Source organism: Apis laboriosa, unplaced genomic scaffold (genome assembly GCF_014066325.1).
Source record: "Apis laboriosa isolate Shangri-la unplaced genomic scaffold, ASM1406632v1 scaffold125_cov141, whole genome shotgun sequence".
NCBI classification, from domain to species: Eukaryota; Metazoa; Arthropoda; class Insecta; order Hymenoptera; family Apidae; genus Apis; species Apis laboriosa.
The window spans coordinates 2,126,854-2,146,946 of NW_025221145.1; the positions used below are offsets into that span (position 1 = coordinate 2,126,854).

At 19.8% G+C, this 20,093-nt stretch overlaps 1 protein-coding gene and 1 pseudogene across 1 annotated transcript in view; one reads left to right on the forward strand and one right to left on the reverse strand.

Annotated features, from left to right (window-relative positions):
* LOC122720322 (acyl-CoA Delta(11) desaturase-like) overlaps positions 1 to 1,342 on the reverse strand; it is a 4,733-nt gene extending 3,391 nt beyond the window's left edge. The window contains exons 1-2 of the mRNA XM_043946944.1: positions 1,032 to 1,342; positions 23 to 153 (exon numbers count right to left, since the gene is read on the reverse strand). Coding sequence (XP_043802879.1) covers positions 23 to 153; positions 1,032 to 1,167 — 267 coding nt within the window. The 5' untranslated portion in view covers positions 1,168 to 1,342. The remainder of the gene's footprint in view (positions 1 to 22; positions 154 to 1,031) is intronic.
* Positions 1,343 to 12,816: 11,474 nt separating this feature from the next.
* LOC122720323 lies at positions 12,817 to 17,097 on the forward strand (annotated as a pseudogene).
* The last annotated feature ends 2,996 nt before the right edge of the window (positions 17,098 to 20,093 follow it).

The window sequence follows — 20,093 nt, forward strand, 5'->3', positions numbered from 1 at the left end:
GCAACAATCTTAAAATACTTACTACTCCTGCAAGAGTATGAGCAAGCATAAGGAATAATTTAATAAATCCTATGGCTTCGTATGTTTTATGGGCCCACAATCTATGAGCACCTGCTGTCACTCCAAGACAACTAATAGCTATTATGAAAATTGCTGAAAAATCAATTGATTAATAAAATTAAATAGAAGAAATAGAATAAATTTAGAATAAAATAATAGAATATTAAGGTATTCTTATTAGCTCATATGCAATATTAGAGTATGGTATGAATGGTAATAATATTATTGATCATTTTCATGACTAAAATATTAATTAACTAGTTATAATTAATTAGTAGCTATATTTACTATTTGATTCTACAATATATTTTTATAATAAATATTCTTATTCTTAATTATTATAAGTTAGCCAAAAAGATGAAGCTGAAGAAGGAATATACTGGAATTTCATAGAATAATAAAATCTTTTATTATTACATTTGCAATGAAAAAAATGAAATGTAGTGATATAAATATAACGTAATTGAACATTTTTACGATTAAAATATTCATCAAAGCGTAATTATATTCATGATCAACTATTTATTGATTTCTATAATTCTATAATGTATCTTTAATTAATTATTATAAGTTTTAGATTCTGTAATATTTATATCATTAATTTTTAACATATATTATCTTATAACAAGCTCAATATGTCTTTATTCTATTCTATCTAATAATTATGTTATTTCATTGATGTTTATTTATAACTTTGATGTTTAAATGAGAATTAATTAGAACTAGTAAGATAAGCTATGATATATTAATTCTTAATGTTTAAGTTTAGCTTTCTGAAAAAAAATCATGAACTTCAAAATAACGCTTCAAAAATTATTCTAGATCCTATTATATTCATAACTTTTGCCAAACAAAAAAATAATTTGATATAAAAAATAATTAATTCATTTATACTAAATATATGAAATAAATAAATAATAAAATTAATAATTAATTGAAATTTTTTTGAAATGTGTTTATGTATATCTTACTATAGAATATAGTCATCCATTTGGCAGAAGTAAACATCAACCAGATAGCGTATATTCCTAGAACGTGTATATGAATATACCATAAAACAGCTGCCCATTCCACATACTGTTTCTTTGGTTTCCCTTCTTCCGCCATCCTATTTATTTCAATAAATTAGAAATTCTATATGTTGCACAATAAAATGTAATTATCAATTGAATTTAACTTCTTCAATTTTTCACTTATTTCACTTCAAATGTTATTGTGAACTCTAGAAATTTAATAATAGCTAAAAATTTTAAATGAAAAAATTAAAAGATGAAAATTGAAGTTCCGAATATAAAAATTGAGAAATTTTCATGAAAAATTTAAAAAATCGATCTTAAAGAATATGAGAATGCTACAAGCCGTACGAAATCAGGGAATTAGAAATATAATCTCGTTAAAAATATCGCAAGAAATTAAACAAGAAGAACATAATCAAAAAGAAAACAAAATAATTAAAGCAAAATAATTTGAAAGATGGAATAATATGGATCTAAGCGAATCAAAATTGTACTTTTTAGCACGAAATAATCATTTAAAAGGTTGAAAAAGAACTACTTAAACAAAGTAAAATATGAATTCGATTAATTGACCCCTTCGATTTCCATTATCATTTAATTAACACTTCATTTCCTTAAACGTTTTATATAACTTTTTCACTTTTCTGATTATATTTATTCGATTATAACAAAACATTGAATAAAAGAATATTTTGATTTTCCTGATTTTTTTTATTAAATAAATTAATTTGGATAATTATTTTACCTAAAAAAATTTCTTATATTATAAATTTCTATATAATTATTTTACAAATTAAAGTATATTAATTTTATAGGTATTAAATGTAGATATGTAAATGTAAATATAGATATAAAATCGAATTTAACGTGTATAGTATGTGATATAAATTTAAATCGAAAATAATACAAAAGATTCATTTCAAAGAATTCGAAGTGCAATAGTAAGATATAAAATTCATTCAAATATTTTCTTTTATAGAATGTATAAAAAGTGAATAAAGTAAAGAGTATTATAGCATGACTTTTATATTCTCTGATCGATAACAATTTATTAAATAATTAATGAATTAAATAAAACTGCGTGTAAAAATGACTCGAAAGATCAATTTTTCTTTTTCATTAAATCGTATTCTAATCACAAAGATAAAAAATTTTAATAAAACTATTTTTGATCAATTATCTTGAAAAAAATTTATTATTAAAAAACATTAAATTTTCATTAGTTTCCGGATTCTATTCATTTATAATTTGTTTATATTCTTCGGACAGTATACAATTGTTGTTGATATATAGCTTATACAGAATATTCTGAAAATGTGGATACATGTTGATTGAAGATTATTAAAATAATTGTAAAAAATATTTTTTTTTACTTTTCGTTACGATTTATTACTATTGTATGGATTTGAGTACACTATAAAATTTTTTCTTATTTCTTTCTTTTAACATATTATTTATAAGAAAAATATATATAATAATATATATATAATATTTATATAATGATATATAATAATAGGAAAATAGCTTGCATAAAAAATTGAATTTCATTTCTATATTTAAGAAATAAGTAATAAAAATAGAATGAGTTTATATTTAATTCATTTCAATTAAATGACAAATTATATTTATTTATTTATTTTATTTACATCAAATTTGAATTTAAATTAATTGTCAATGATTCAAATATTAAATGAATATAATAAATGTTTCAGATTTTTTATTATTTCAAATATTTCAAATTATTTTAAATTTTTTCTAATTCTAAAATTTAAAATAAAATTTAATATATTTATATTTATATTGCTTTATGAATATTATTTAACTTGAATATAACTATTAGTACAATAACATCAATATCGAAATATCGATATCTATATCGATAATTTTACTTTATTATGTTATTTTTGAATTTTAATATCGATTAATTGTCCTTTTACTGATTTTAATGAGCAATTAAGAAATAGACATTTTAAGAAACTTTTTTCTTTATACCTTAACCAGTTTTATTTTTTCAATTACTTGTAAAATACTTTTGATATTATTATCAGCTCTAACTCATTTCTAGAACTACATATAATAATAATGTATATATTATATAATAATAAAAATGATGTACTACGAAGAAGCTTCTTTAAAAACAATTAAAAGCAAAGTCCGTATATAAATAAAAATTTACACACGTCATTGAATATGCAAGTTCATATTGAGTTCTTATGATTTATTGTGAATTCAAGGTTCCAAAAAAGTTCACAGGTTCAAGAAGAAATTCTTGATAATTTAAAAATTAGAAAAGTTCTTTTAGTCCGCATTGTTTAATAATTTGAATAATTCAAATATTGAAAATCTTTCATCAATTTATAATCAAAGCGTTCCAATAGTTAAAATTGTCCATGGTTTAAATTTTTCTTTAGTTGAAAATTCTATTTCTAATAGCTCAAAAATTAAAATTGTTTTTTATTAGTCCTTATTTTTCAATATAATTGATGTTGTTGATTGGAATAATTCAAAATTTCAAAACATTTTAATTTTTTTTTAAATTTTATATATGTTTGTGCTTTTTGAAATTTTCTCCATATTTATCTCGAAGAATGATGAGGCACCATATATGAGTCCGGTTATAAGAAAATCTCAATCCAAAAAAAATTTTTAGAATTAAAATAGAGAGTAATTCTATATACTTCATGGTTCCAAAAAAATTGATGTTGGTAATAAATTTCTTTCAATTAGAATAATGATTACTATATTGAGATTACTATTAACTGGAAATTATATAATCATTTTATTTTTATCTATTATTAAAAAATTTTTCTAAGAAATATACAATCATAAGAAATAAAATTGTCTAAATAAAGTTTTTCTTTCAAAAACGGCATTGTTCTATTTAAATATTTAGAAAAACATCTTAACAATTATAATGTATATAAAATTTGTTTATGTATATATGTGTATGACAATATATACATGAAAATATAAAATTGATATAATTATCAATTTTATATGAATATTTCTTCGGATCAGAATATGAAAATAACATATAAAATAACCATTGGAAGATTAAAATTAAAATTAAAATTAAAATTAAAATTAAAATTAAAAAGAAAATTAAGATTAAAATTAAAATTTTTGCGATATCAGTTTGATATTTAATTTGCTGTTGGTAATATATAGTATATATGCATTGATTGTAAAACGTTAAATAAAATAACAATCAAAAAAATATTTCTATACCAATAATTAAGAAATAACGAAGAATAAAAAATAATTTTCTATGATCGATATAAAAGACGAATTTTATTATATGCTTTTTTTTTTGTACATATCGCTAAATTGAATTTATCCAAATATCTATTTTTAAAAAAGATTCTGCAAATATTACATTTCAGTGACATGTGAAAATATGTTAATTGACATAATGATATCACCTGTATGATTTATAGAATGATATCCAAAGTTGTTGGATGCGAGTAGCTAATCTTTTTATCACTAAATATTGCACAATTTCTTTTCCGAAAAATGATATCTAAAGTTACTAATTATGAATAATACAATATTATTTCCATCACTAAATGTAGCACAATTTTTTGTCGGTAGTAGAATATGTGATATCATATTTTTCCCACTGTTATTAGATTAAATATAAGCACATTTATTTCTGACTAAGAACTTGAATTTAGTTGGAAAAATGTGGGAAATTCGTCAGAGAAAAAAACATAAAAAATATCACATAAACCTCACAACTGGCAACAAATATAATTCATTTTTGTTTAATATAAAATAAAATGAAAATTTAATTGCATTATATTTTGAAAAAAAATTTATATTTCTTCAGAAAAAAAAAAAGATCTATTAAGAATGTGACAAACAAGAAGATCCACATCATATATCTCTCAGCAAGAGGCTTAAGACTGACCCCATGAGAGATATCGCGATGTATTCTCTTCTCATAATTGTTCTACCAATCTGGGTTGTACTCAAGCTAATCTCACAAATAATCTAATGATTCATTCGATATGAGAAGATATTTGTTGTAAAATATTATATTATTAATTATAGGAGAATGAGTGAAAGAGAGAGAGAGAGAGAGAGAGAGAGAGAGAGAGAGAGAGAGAGAGAGAGAGAGATAACAAAGATTTTTGATAACAAAGATTTTTATGATAACAAAGATTAATGGTTCCTAATTATGATCTCTATTTTTTAGAAGGATATTAGTATTTGTTCACCTATTTGATAATCGAGAAAATGAAGACGTACCGTTTTGATTTGATAAACTCTCGCCGAATTATTTTTTTTTGAAAAAAAATTAAATATTGAAATTTAAATATCCTTTGTTTATACTTTTATATACGCTATATGTTTTAGAAATTTATTCATTGAAAATAAAATAAATATAAAAAAACATTTGATTTATCATTTAATTAATTTAATCAATTTATAGAATCACTTTCACTATAAAGAATTAATTTATTAAATATATTTTCAAATATTTGGAAATATCCTCAATAAAATTTTTGATATAATGTATAATTTAATAATAAAATATTTAATTTAATAATATAATTAAATATAAAATATTTAATTTAATAATATAATAATTTATAATTGGATATCATTAATTTTAATTAAAAACAAAACATTGTGATATTGACATAACTTTAATATTTGCATTTCATAAATATGGAAAAATGAAAGCATAGAAATTTGATATTTTCAAGTTTATTTAATTTAAATTCTATTTTAAGTTTTATTTCATTTCATTAATTATAGAAATAATCAAAGAAATTGTATACAAAAAAATAATTTGAAAGATTAATAGCTTAAAAGATAATTAATATTTAATTACTTAATTTTGAAAACGAAAAACAAAAATAAAAATTCACCGTTTTTTTAATATATATATATATAAATTAAACATGTAATAAATATGTTTTTCAATACTTATCATTGCAAAGAAATTTGGCGAAGATTAAATATTTTATAAAAAAATTTGTTTATGATTAGACTACACAATAAAAATAGAAAGTTGATATAATGTATTTTTTATAAAGTAAAGATATTATAATAGTTTCGAAAGTTGATATAAAGTATTTTTAAAGAATAAGAATAATCATATAACTTAAAATAAAAATATCGAATGAATAATGATAATTATAGAAAAAAAAGAGTCGAAATGAACAATAATAAATACAGAAATCAAGAATCGAATTTCAAATGATATATTTAAAATAATAAAGATGACATTTCATTAAAAAACAAAATGTGAAGATTTTCAAAACAGTTCCATATATGGTCTTTTCCAATGCTAACATTAATACCATATAAAATGTGATACACAGATAGAATAACTAAAATTATGCGTTTTATTTTTATTGCTATTGAAAATTATCGAACATCGAGAACATTACTCATTTTACTAAAAGTTGCAAATTTTGTTAAAAGTTGCAAATTTCCATAGAAAGAAAATACATGACATTAAACATTATTCCCACGACCTATTACCTATTACATTAGAAATATATCATGCCATCGGATATCCGCTAAAGTCAATTATCATATTATTCTTATTACTATTGTTATATTAAGCAAAAAAACATTACACAATCAGGATTTAGTTAAAGCTAAACATTTCATTCTATATGCATCAACCTAATCTAATTATATCATTTTTAGAAATCAAAGTTTCATGCACACCACGCATTCAACTTACATGGATCAATCGAAATTCGAAAACACTTTGATCATAACAATCGATAGTTATTAGATTTTATCTTTAAAAATGTTCCATACGATATTTTTTTTTTTAATTAATAAAGTATCAAAATCAAAAAGAAAAAAAAATATTTAAAAAATAAATATTTGACGAATCGAAGAAATGTGTTTCGCATATAATTCTTTATGAAATAAATTTTGATGATTTTTGATACGACATAAGTAAGAGATACTGGGTTATCAAAATTTAGAATTTTTCAATCTTCATTTTCGCGAACTTAAATGTTTCTCTATTGAGTAATAGATTCTGAATAAAATAGGATTCTATTGCACTACAAACCTAAGAAAGAAAATATTAGATAATATGAAGCAGGTGGAAATCGTGGCGCATATATCGAAAAAAAAAGAAATTATTGCACGGCATACATAAGAAGAATTCACAGGCCACAATACGTAACGAAGAATAATTGTTGCAAATGTATATTCACAATTGTCATTAGATATATATCAAACAAAGCTAAAAAATATATATATATTAAATTAACATAAATATATACTATTTATTTTAGAAACAGATTTTTCGAAACGTTGAAATTTCGAAATTTCTAATGAATTCTTTTACTTCAAAATTTTTTACTATTTTTACAATGCGTACCGTATATAAAAAGATAGATACTTTGATTTAATAGGAATAAAAATAAAACATATTTTTAAAATTTCCGTTTTCATTTTCATTACGTTTCAATTTCCGTTTTCGTTTCTGATAAAAAAGATATTCACTTCATTTTTTAATTATAAATAAATCTAATAAATAATTACTTGTTGCTGTAATTATAACACTATTTGTAATTACAACAATCTTCACCCCAGCTTCATTATTAAGTACGTAATTACCATTATTAATTACATGTAATTATTTATTGTATAAATATAATTATTTATTATATAATGATTAAAATATTTTCATATTATTGTAACTGAAAAATATTTATATGTGAAATTTTTTTTCTGAATAATATTACTTATAGATACATTATTTATTATAAATATTATGTATAATGAAATATAAAAAATTTATAAAACCAATGCTTAATATCATTTAATTTTAATTATATTTATTTAAATATTTTATACATTTCCTAAATATTAAAATAATTATTAATTTTTGCTTCTTAGTTTTATTTTATTATATATATTAATTTATATATTAAATAAAAAATATATTAATTAATANATATAAACATATTTATTAATATATAATAATTTATGTAATCATTAATAATTTAGTAATTTATAAATATTCTATATATATATTTTATAATCAAAAAATAGTTTATTCTTATTATTCAATTTTATATTATTAACAATTTGTAACTTATTTTGTTCTTTAATTTAAATTTATTGATCTTAATCGAACAGAGTCTAACTCTTTGGAACATGGATGTTCAAAAGCATTCATTACAAAAAATAATAATAATAAACAATATAATAATAATAAATAAAAATAATAAACAATGAATCAAAACATAATTATCTATCAAAAAAACTCTCGAATGTTGTGATTTATGAGGGATTTATGTATATTCTATGTATTTTCTATGTACATTTATATATATATATAAATAATATGTATTGTCTATGATTTGACACAAATTACAATTTTACTATTTCCAATATGAATATATCAGTTTTAAGCATATATTATTAACATTTTTTAGTTATATATCCTATTTGGCAGTACGTATCGTTCGCATCGTTTATAAATAATTTTCATTGTATTTTTTGTTCCAAAATTATAAGTAAAATTGTTATTCAAAATCTTCAATGTATGCCAAGATGAAATATAATATTTTTCCTATTTTCTTGATAATATTATTTAGATAATCGAGTCTACTTTTAATTAATGATTTAATATCAAGATTTTGATAATCAATTGTTCTCATAATTGGTGTTATGATATTCGAAATTCTATATCCTATATAATCTATTCTATTTTCTATATATTTAAAACTTATATCTACATTTGAAACTTATATATGTTGATATCAAAAAAGAAACGGTCTGTTCTCTTTAATTCACAATTAGCGATAGTATCAATTCATCAGCAGTAAGTTTAATGCACTCATTAAATTAAATTTAATCTACTCAATTGATTCCTTATATTTTATTATTATTAAATTATAAAATTATAAAATTATAAAATTAATAATTGTATGATTTATTTATTAATAGAAATAATTATTAGTTATTTGTAATTTTATTATCATAATTATTTATTATAAAATATTATTAAAAAATTTGAAAACATATTAGATATAAAAAAGTATCTTCAATTCTTATCATTTTTATCAAACCAGATAAAAGTAGGTTTAGATATCTTAGATATCTTAGATATCTTATTCTTATAATATGTTGTTTTTAATGTATGTGAAATCCTTAACTTATCTTAATTAAAACACATAATTGAATATATTACTTTACATTTATCTTACTTAATCAAATAGTGCTAAAATTTTTTTTGAATTTATTGTATTATTCACATTTGAATTCTGATTATATTTAGCATCAGATCAAGTCAACCAAAATTCACATATTTGGATCGATATATATTTATTGTCGAATTTTTTTTATATTTATTTCTGATATATACTAATCTTTTTATCTAGTTCGTGTCTTAGTTATAATTGTCACATGCAAATTATCTGGCGAAGATTCTTCCAAAATCTTTAAAAAATTTGCAAACGAATAAAATTTCATCAAACGAATAATACAAATCTCCAGAGATAAATTAAAAATATTCAACATGTAAAATAGAATAATTTGCATATATTGTTTTTCAAAGAATATTACTAAATTAATGAAATTATTTTTTTTGTGATATATTTCATCGATTATGTAATTCTATCAGGATTATTTATAGTTTGGATATTAGAATAAGAATTCAATCTTCCTAATCATTGTGAGGAATTCGATTAAGATTCATTCAAAAGAAAGATTTCTAATGTAATATTATTTATTACATATATATTTTTGATAATATTATTTCTTATAAGATAATAGTATTTGTTAATTGATTTAATAATCTAATTAATATTCATTTTTCTTTAAATACATTAAAATAAATAATAAAATAATTCGAATTCAGCAAAATATAATTAAATAAATAAAGAAATGAATAGCTCATCATCATTCCTCAATCAAAAAGTATAGCATCTTTGCTTATATGATGAAAATGTAGAAATTATATGAAAGTATGACTAAACAAAAAATTTCCTTTTATATATATGTTATCATATATATAATTCATATAATTGGAAAAAAGAAAATAAAATGAAAAACATAAAGATATGTTTTTAATTTAAAAAATAATAAATTTTCATTCGATTACTGCTAGAGAATAATATCATTCATCAAATTTTCAAATCACAAATTTATGATTACGTTATATATATAAATGTTGAAGTATAAAACTGAACGAATTATTTTGAATATTACACAAATGTGCGTGAACTGTTATTAATATGTTTATATTATGAGTTTTAAATGAACGAATGAATGTGAAAAATAAGTGAATATTTTATTTTTCCTTTTTGGAACAGATTGGCAACTTTATTACAGTTTATTCTAACTGTATTCTGAACTATATTATTGTTTAATTGTATCCGATCTATATTTTATTTTATTCTAACTAAATGATCTGATCTAAAAAACTATCACAGACATATCATCATTTAGTTTTTCCTTTAATCATTATTTTTCATAAAAATACAATATAAAAATACAATATAAAAAGGGGTTAGAGGAACCTATAGTAGCGTTGAATGACTATTTCGAGAGATGGATACTTATAAAGTGTATATAATATATAATTGTATATATATATATATATATATATATATATATATATATATTGTATATGTGGTATTGTGTTATTGTCTATGTGGTATTGTATATGTGGTATATATATATTGTATATATGGGTACATAAAATATATATTGTTTATAGAATGCAATTCTTTCTTTATTTTGAAGATTAGACTTTGCGTGTCGAATTTATTATTAGAATTTATTATTAAAAGTGGAATAATAAATTAGTTGTATATAATTGTATATAATTATATATAATTTGCTGCAGAGGTTTTATGCTATTTTTACGGTCAACGCCATTTAAAATTTTAATTACACTTAATCTTATATACGTATAATCTATCAGAATATAAAGATATTTATACATAAGAAATGGTAATTCGAAAATTAACAGTTTTTTAATATGTCGATATGTGCAAATAATAGATATACGATTAATAGTGTGTAATCATAAATAAAGTAGTCATAAATAAATATAAAGTTGAATTGCCTATTTAAAGAGGATTTATTACATAAAATTTACTTTTCTTTTAGTTTTATAAATTGTTCCTCTACAAATTCATGGAAAGTATTTAAAATTCGAAATTTGATTTTTGTAATTATTATTATTCATATGATATTTTTATTTCAAATTGTATGATTTCTAGTCATTTTATTTTTAAAAATATTTTATATTATCTTATTATATATTATATATTATATATTATATATTATCTATATTATATATTATCTGGAAGTTATTTATTGTATATCATTTTATTTTTAAAATTACTTTGTATTCAAAATTATTTATTCCATATCCTAATAATATTCATTAATGTTCAACGAAAATATTAAATTTCCGAGAATTTATATTCAATGATAAATAATAAAATACATTTAGATTTACATTAACAAATTTAAAATAATTAAATTTATATTACCCGGATAAATAAAATTAAATTATGAAACATTAAGAAAACAGTAAATTTTCGATAGTTATATTATTTCATGTTTTACAATTTTTTCCAAATTCCGTTTTCTGTTTCTTTTGAATAAATGAAACGATTTCTTCGAATATTAAAAATTTCTAAGTTCATATATATTTTAAAAGCTATTAAAAATTAATAAATATTATTCATCGTTAAATTATCTAGCTAATAATGACTATTAACTAAGTCTTTAATAATTGATTATTATGATTTAAAATATATTAATATTGATACTTGGATCCGTATTATATATATATTAGATAATTTATCTACAATGTAAATAATAAATTCTATAAAAAAATTATTTTTAAATGAAAAGAAAATATTTTACATTTTCAAAATATTTTACTTTTCAAAAACAAAAGTATCCGTCATAATTTTGTTATTCTTGATTTTCTATTACTTTTATCGTATTTCAAAATATAAAATATCCCTGATTTTATTTACGATATGAATTATGGACTATCTTGTATAATCTAGGTTGAAATTAATGCTTTTTATATAATAATATAAGTATAAAAATTAATAATAATCATTGTTGGCATTGTTAGATGGGAAAAAAACTTCTTTAATTTTCAGACAATAGCCAAAGACAAAATTAAGATTTAGCATCCCTTTTTCATCTTTTCTTTCTTCCCAAATAAATTTAATCCCAAATAATTCCCAAATAAATTTAAAATTAATCATATTTTAATTTAATGTTTGGTTTTCAATTAATTTTTTTTTATTTAAATTATATGAAACAAATAAATTTTTGTTTTTTATAAAAAATTTATTGTTTGCACCCGCGTTCGACCAACATATATTGCTGTGTTTATATTATTCTCCTTTGATTATAACGTTTTTCCCATAATATATAAGTATATATACATTTACAAATATTTTCTATTTTTCACATTTTTTGTTCTATCAATTATAATCTTCAAATTCTGTTATTTTATTTTACAGTTCTATCATTACTATATATCCTCATTTAAATCGTATTAATGCTCAATTTTTCGATAATCTAATACATAGTTGCAAATATGTAACTTTTTTTTTACATTTCTTTACATTAAAGAGTCATTCATTATTAAAATTAATATTAAATCATATTAAAATTAATATTATCGATTAATGATAAGGTTTATTAAACTTTATAAGAAAAAATATTTTCATTTTAGATTTTTTAATATAACATTATCATTGATAACATTATGGAGATATCTCAAAAAACAGTTCAAGAAAAATTCAGTAAAAAAGAAATGACAAGATATTAGAATAGTTTTAATGTGAAATCAAATTACAGTACAATATTATTTGGAAGAATGTAATTCTAATGTTGTATTTGGATCTCGGAGGTCTATATGGATAGTTCCTTTATCTTTATCTTAATGAAAGTAAAGGATATACAGCTTTATCGGTTAAGTATAAACATTTTAATTTATTCTATGTTAACTGACTGAATAACATTTTATAATTTTAGAAAATTAGAAACAATCAGAAATATTTTTAATTAACAGTTTAATTAACAATTTTAAAGATATTAAAAAAATTCTTTTTATTCTATTTTCTTTCAAATTAATAAATTAATAACAAATAGATTAAGTTATAATAAAAATTTTCAATGTGCATAAATTATTTGAAGTAATAGCAATATCTATTGTAAAATAATTATTATCTATAGAATTATATAAAAAATTTTTGAAAAATATTAAAATATTAAAATATTATTAAACTATTAAAATATTAAATATTAATATTAAAATATAATTAATAATATCCATTTATTTAATTTGTTTATTAAGTAATTATCATAATTTTGAGTTTAAAAAAATTATTTTGCAAATAAAATAATAATTGATAAATATTTAAAAAAGACAATTAATAATAGTTATTAAAAATCAGAAAAGAATTTAAAAAAATTTTTAAATATTAACAAATTCTGTACATTATCTTCATTTCATGTACATACTTCAATTATGACTCCAATTATATTTAATATAAAAAAGCTATAATAGTCATAATAAATAGTTATTATAAATAATTATTTGCTAATTCATTGAAATTAATCTTGCATTAATTATATGCTAATTGATTTCAAGAGTGATCATCTATTCGATAAAATGAAATTTATTCTTTTTCCTTGAATTGTTTTATCTATTTGATATAGATAATAATTATTCATGACAAAAATAAAATTACATATCATAATGTAATAAAAAATTATAATATGAAAGAAATTTAATAATAAAAAGAAAAGATATAAGAATAATAAAGAATTAAAAAACATTAAAAATTAAAAAACACAATTTTGATATCGTCATTAAATCATATAATCAAATATTGATTTCAAACAATACGTTCATTATTAATCATCAGATATTCAGTATTTGAAAGACGCGATGAACAAAAAAAATAGAAAATTGTGCAAAAAATATCGGTATCTCATTTTTTTGTTAAAAAAAGCAGAAAAAAAGGATATTTGAAAATAATATATGATTTACGCGATACACAAGTAATCTATTATTTCACAAAAATAAAATTACTAAATGAAGTTTTGTTAATTGCTTTGTCAGAAGATTTTGATCGAAGTATAGTATTGAATGCTAAAATTTCTAAAACAATTATGAAATCTATGAAATTTTTTGACAAAAATTCAAAAATTAAAATATCATTGAATAATTTTAGAATATAATTAGATCAATATTAATTTTATTTAAGGAGATTTTTATAAAATGGATATATATTATATATGTATTACTTTCTATTCTTTATGTCAGTATATATCAAACAAGTATGTAATAATAAAATTTAAATTAAATAATATCATAAATCAACTGACGTATTTTCAGTTCTTGTTTTAGGATTAGTTAGTACGTTGAATATCACAGCTAGAGGCCAGATTATGGTGTTATAGAACTTACGAAACAAAGTGGCCCCTTTTCCTTCCTACTGATGCTTCTTCAAACATTTTCTTACTAGATAAATTTCAACTCCCTTTCACTCTTTTTTCTTTATAATTAATTATCCTATAATTTCTCCGATGATATTTTTACAAATTTAATATTTGAAGTTTCGCTCTTGATTTGCAGAATCATATTTATGAATGGGTGCGAGATCACAGAGTACATCACAAATTCACAGATATTTATGCAGATCTGTATAACGCGTCGAGGATTTTTTTTCCCATATAAGCTGTCTACTAGTCCGAAAGTATGTAATTACAAATAACAAAAGTGCTACTCTTGACATGAGCGATTTGGAAAAGGATCTCATTGTCGTTTTTCAAAAAAGGTAAAATATAATTTTGTTTTTAGCCCAATATTTTAATTTTTTTCCCAAATAAATTATTTTTATTTAATTATTTAATTTAATTATTTTTTAACTAACATTCCATTTAATATGATTCAAACGAAAATTTTGGTAATTTAATTTAAATTTACTTATAAAATTGGTTGAGGTTTTAGAGAAGAAATTTTAAACAAAGAAATTAAATTAATCAATGTTTGCTTGAAATTAAAATAAATAAAGAAAATCAATCCTAATGAAAATTAGGATTAGCTAGTTTCTTTGAAATTTTAATAAAAATAGTAATGAAATAGTAATAGAAATTGTACATATTGTTGGAATATATAATTATATTTTTCTCTGATGAAATCACAAGTAATAAATATTATTTAAAATAATTTATTTTTAAAATAATTAAAATTTAAAATAAATATTTAGAATAAAGTAAAAATATAAATTTAGTTGATATAAGTTATATGAATTAATATTTATTTTGATAATAACTAATATTGATATCATTATAAGAAAATTATAAGAATAATCAGTATAAGAAAAATTAAATTTAGAAAAAAAATTGAAAATTTGTTAGTAATAATATATGATTGAGAATTCAATTCAAGCAAACTTTTTTAAATTTATTAGAAACCGAATTTATTATAATTCTTGTAATTAAACCGGATGGAAATACTATAGAATGTTAAAAATTTGATTCGATAAATTTTAAATATTTTTCTGGATCATTTTTAGATGATATTATTTGTTAGTTCTATTCGTATGCATCGTGATTCGTATGCATCGGTATATTATTATTTCTGGAATGAACAATTCATAAATTTTTGGTACTCCAATCTATCAAGATATGTCTTGAGTCTGAACGCAATATTGTTGATAAATTCTAATGCTTATATATGGGCATGAAACTATATGATATATAAGAAATTGTATTTATATATTTCCATTTCCTTAGAAACATAACAATTACAATAATAACAATTACGTTATAATACTTACTTTAAGCTTAATTGATTTTTTCAAAATTTTAATTGAATATTACGTTTTCAATGGTACGATATTGATAAAAATTCGACTTTTTCATTGTTGCATTCTTTCTTTAACAATTTTAAATATTACATTAAATTACATCTTATGTAATACGGCCTATTTTTCACTTCAGTTTCTTTTTCATATGTCAAAAATTATAATAACACATTAAATAATATTTTATAATTTTTATTCATAAATACAAAATAACTTATCTTTTTTCAATATATTTTTTATTTTCAAATTATAATATGTTGCGTTAACAAATATTAATATTTGTTAACGCAATATTATATAAATATAGATAAAATATATAATAAATTTTTCATGAAAAGCAAATATTTATTCGTATCATATCCATATAAAAAAATTCAGTTGAATAAAAAGTAAAATTTCATGAATTTCATATAAAAGAAATATTCGACCTATCGAAAATCTAATTGTATCCATCTTTGCTTGCTTGTGAAGGATGGCACAATTATCACCATGTATTTCCGTGGGATTATAAAACCGCTGAACTTGGTGGCTATAAAACCAATTTTACCACCGCTTTCATCGATTTCTGTGCTTTATTGGGACAAGCATATGATTTAAAAACTATCCCTGACGAAATAATTGCTAAACAAATAGCTAGAATAGGAAATGGATCGAGGTATCGATATTACCAATATTAATAATTTTTAAATTATAATAATTAATAATTGAAAACCTAGTTACTAATAATTATTTAAATAATAAATAGTTCATTAATTATTGCAATATAGTTTTTATGAATCATAAAAATATAGAAATTTTTAGTATTCGAAAAAATTCTTCCATTCATTCAAAATAATATTAAAAATTCTAATATTAAAAACTATATATAGAATATAACATCTAGACTAAAGATGATTAGAAAGAACATAAAGAAAAAATATTTTATTATCTAAAAGTAAAAGTTAAAAAAATTTCATTTAAAAGAATTGATCAAATAAATTACTTTCTTTATCAGTATTTCTAAAATAATTCATTGTTACTTGCATAATTTTCAAATCTAAATTTTAATTTGTAGCTACAATAAAAACGAAATCATTTATCATCATGAAGATATGAAGTGGGACTAGGGCGATAAAGATATGAAACTTCACGAAATCGAAGAAACAAGAATTTTTAATAAAAAGGATTAATGGGTATTAAATGTTTAAAGCAATTAATATTTATCATGAATATCATTAAGAGTAGTTTGTAATTTTTTTTTTATATGAAGGGTCAGATAAAATTATTTAAATTGTCCAATTAATACAATACAATATCTGTTATTTCTTTCATTTCTGAAGTTTCATTCTTTCATTTCTTGAGTATTACTATGTTTTTCATATTTTTCCAATCACATCCTTAATTGTTACTTTATATAATAAATATTGTTTCTAAATATAAAAATTTGAAGTAAAAAAATAACATATTTACATAATTTATATTTTCAATGATAATATAACACTAAGAATCTTGATCAATATATTTTATCATAATTGAAGCTTCTTGATTTACATATGTACATTTTTGATAACGATTTTATTCAAAGAAGATTGAAAAATGTATATATTGTATTTTTAAAAAAATAACTTTGTTTCTTTAAAAAAATTACAAATACATAAAACAATAACATTTTTAATAAATGAATGCATAAAAAAATGATCAGTATTTGTAATTTTAAAAATAATTGAAACAAGATTACTTAAAAAACAATACTTATTGTGCAATCAATGATTGATATAGTTCCTTATATAGATAATGATCAGATACTTTGTATTTTTTAAATTTTTATTATAAATGTTATGTTTATAAATAATCATGAATAATGTAAAATATATATGTAAAATATATGTGTATAAGAAAAAATATAATTCATTATATTATATCTTAGAAGTCATAATTATTGATTTATTTTAGAACAAAATTCTCTGAAGATCGGAACGATTCATTAAAAATTATTGTATATATTTGTCAAAATATTTACTAAAAATTATACAATTTTTATATTTGAATTTAGAAAATCAAATTTTTATGGTTTCTTCATAGATATCAACAAAAATGTTTAAGATTATGTGAAGGAATAAAATTAAAGCAATGAATGGCTGTAAGTAATCCTGACATAAAATGAATAGAAATTTGTGGATACGACAAGTTATTTTATTAATTAATAAAATATAATAAAAAATTATTAATTAATAAAATAAATTAATATAATTATTTTATTAATTAATTTAAAAAACTGAAAAACAAAAAAATTAAAATATAATAAATATATAATAATATAATAAAATTATACAAACGAAATATAAAAATTTGATAGAATCAATGTCAAGACGCATAGAAAACAATTTTACATGAAAATGTAATTATTTTAATGAAAATGTAACTATTAGTGAATTGACTATTAATATAAATATGCAAAACATAAAAATTTGATGAATAAATGTTAAACAAAAATATTCAAATAAATTATTGTCCATTTTTTTCTTAAAATAATTAAAAATTTATATTGTCAAATACTTATTTTCAGAATTTCTGTTGGTCAAATATTTTGGTTCAATCAATATTTCTTGTTCATCTTATACATATATATATATATATATATATCGAATTGATTGCAATTAATTGAAAATTTATTATTCGTCATACGATGTTTTATTTTTGTTCCGCAATTAACATAAAATTTATTTTCTCTAAAAAATTTTCAATATATAAAATATAAATAATTAAAAAGATATAAATTCTTTTAGCAATTGTATTCTTCATCTTTATCATATGCGGAATAATAACATCATAGCACCATTATGAAAATTGAAAACTACATTTGTTATTGGATAGATAAGATAAAGGATCTATAATTTTCACATTATCATTTTAGTGTTACTTTCGATATTAGCAGTGCAAAATAAAATTATAATATTTATAATGATTAGAAATAAAATTGCATTTTAATATGAAATCATGAATAAAATAAGAACAAATTATTTTATTAACGAAAACAAGGTATAGATTTCGAAAATCTATCATTTTCGATTTAAATAATGTTTTGTAAATAATTTTCTTTTAGACAGAAACAATGTTTGTACGAACACAGATTTTTTAATTAATCGAAAGCAAAGACCCAAAAATTTTGCGAATTTAACTATACTAATATCTTTGTTTTATTAAAATAATATTTTAGGAATTTTATAATATTTTAGGATTCATGTTATCATTTTGACATAAAACAATATCGTTTCAATATAGAAAATGATTTAAATGATTAAAATGATGTTAATAATGATTAAAACCTGACTTTACTAAAAACTATATAAGTAACGTATAGATCAAAATGGCTTATGTTTTTGAGCATTTATTGCTCGCGAGATTTACGACAGCTTATTCAAAAAAGAAATTTCTGGCATGGAAATCTTTTTCTATTATTATTGGTTGCCAAACTTCGTTAAGCCGAAATAAAGAATTCAGATGTTATCTGAAATGATTGCTGTTTTTGAGAAGAATTTAATATCACTCATAATCGTATATTTTTGAGATATTTCAACTTGGCTGGAATAGAGTTCGATCCCAAGAATGACATATTCCAACACGGTTGGCTCAATGGCAATCAAAATTATTCTAGTTCGAAGAAATTTAGAATAAGTATAATAATTTATACTTATTTTCTTAAGATCAATGATTATCAGCATCTTGATATCTATATATCTGATCATCAGCTCAATTTGAAAAATTTTCCTCTAACTTCAGGAATCAGGAACTGATCGCGGCACTATTGGTTATTATCATGTCCTACCGGAAAATCTCCCAATTGAACTAAGAAGAGATTTTCTTGAGAAAACGAAGTTCATTTCGTAAAGAGTTTAACTGAAAATAAAGTTAAAAATTCCTTTTGCTGCATCTTTGATATTTCTAAGATCAAAATTTTCAAAGTTTTTAGATAATCAACAATAGCATTCATGATTTTCCAAAATTTTCAAGAGTTTTTAAAATTACGAATCAGATTCAAAAAAAATCATATTTATTGCTTAATACTTTTTATTGCATAAATACTCAAATAAATTGGAAACGTTTCAAATTATATGAATAATTATTATATATTAAAAATTCAAATTCTAATATTCTCCAAATCGTTTAGAAATCAAATCTTAATTCG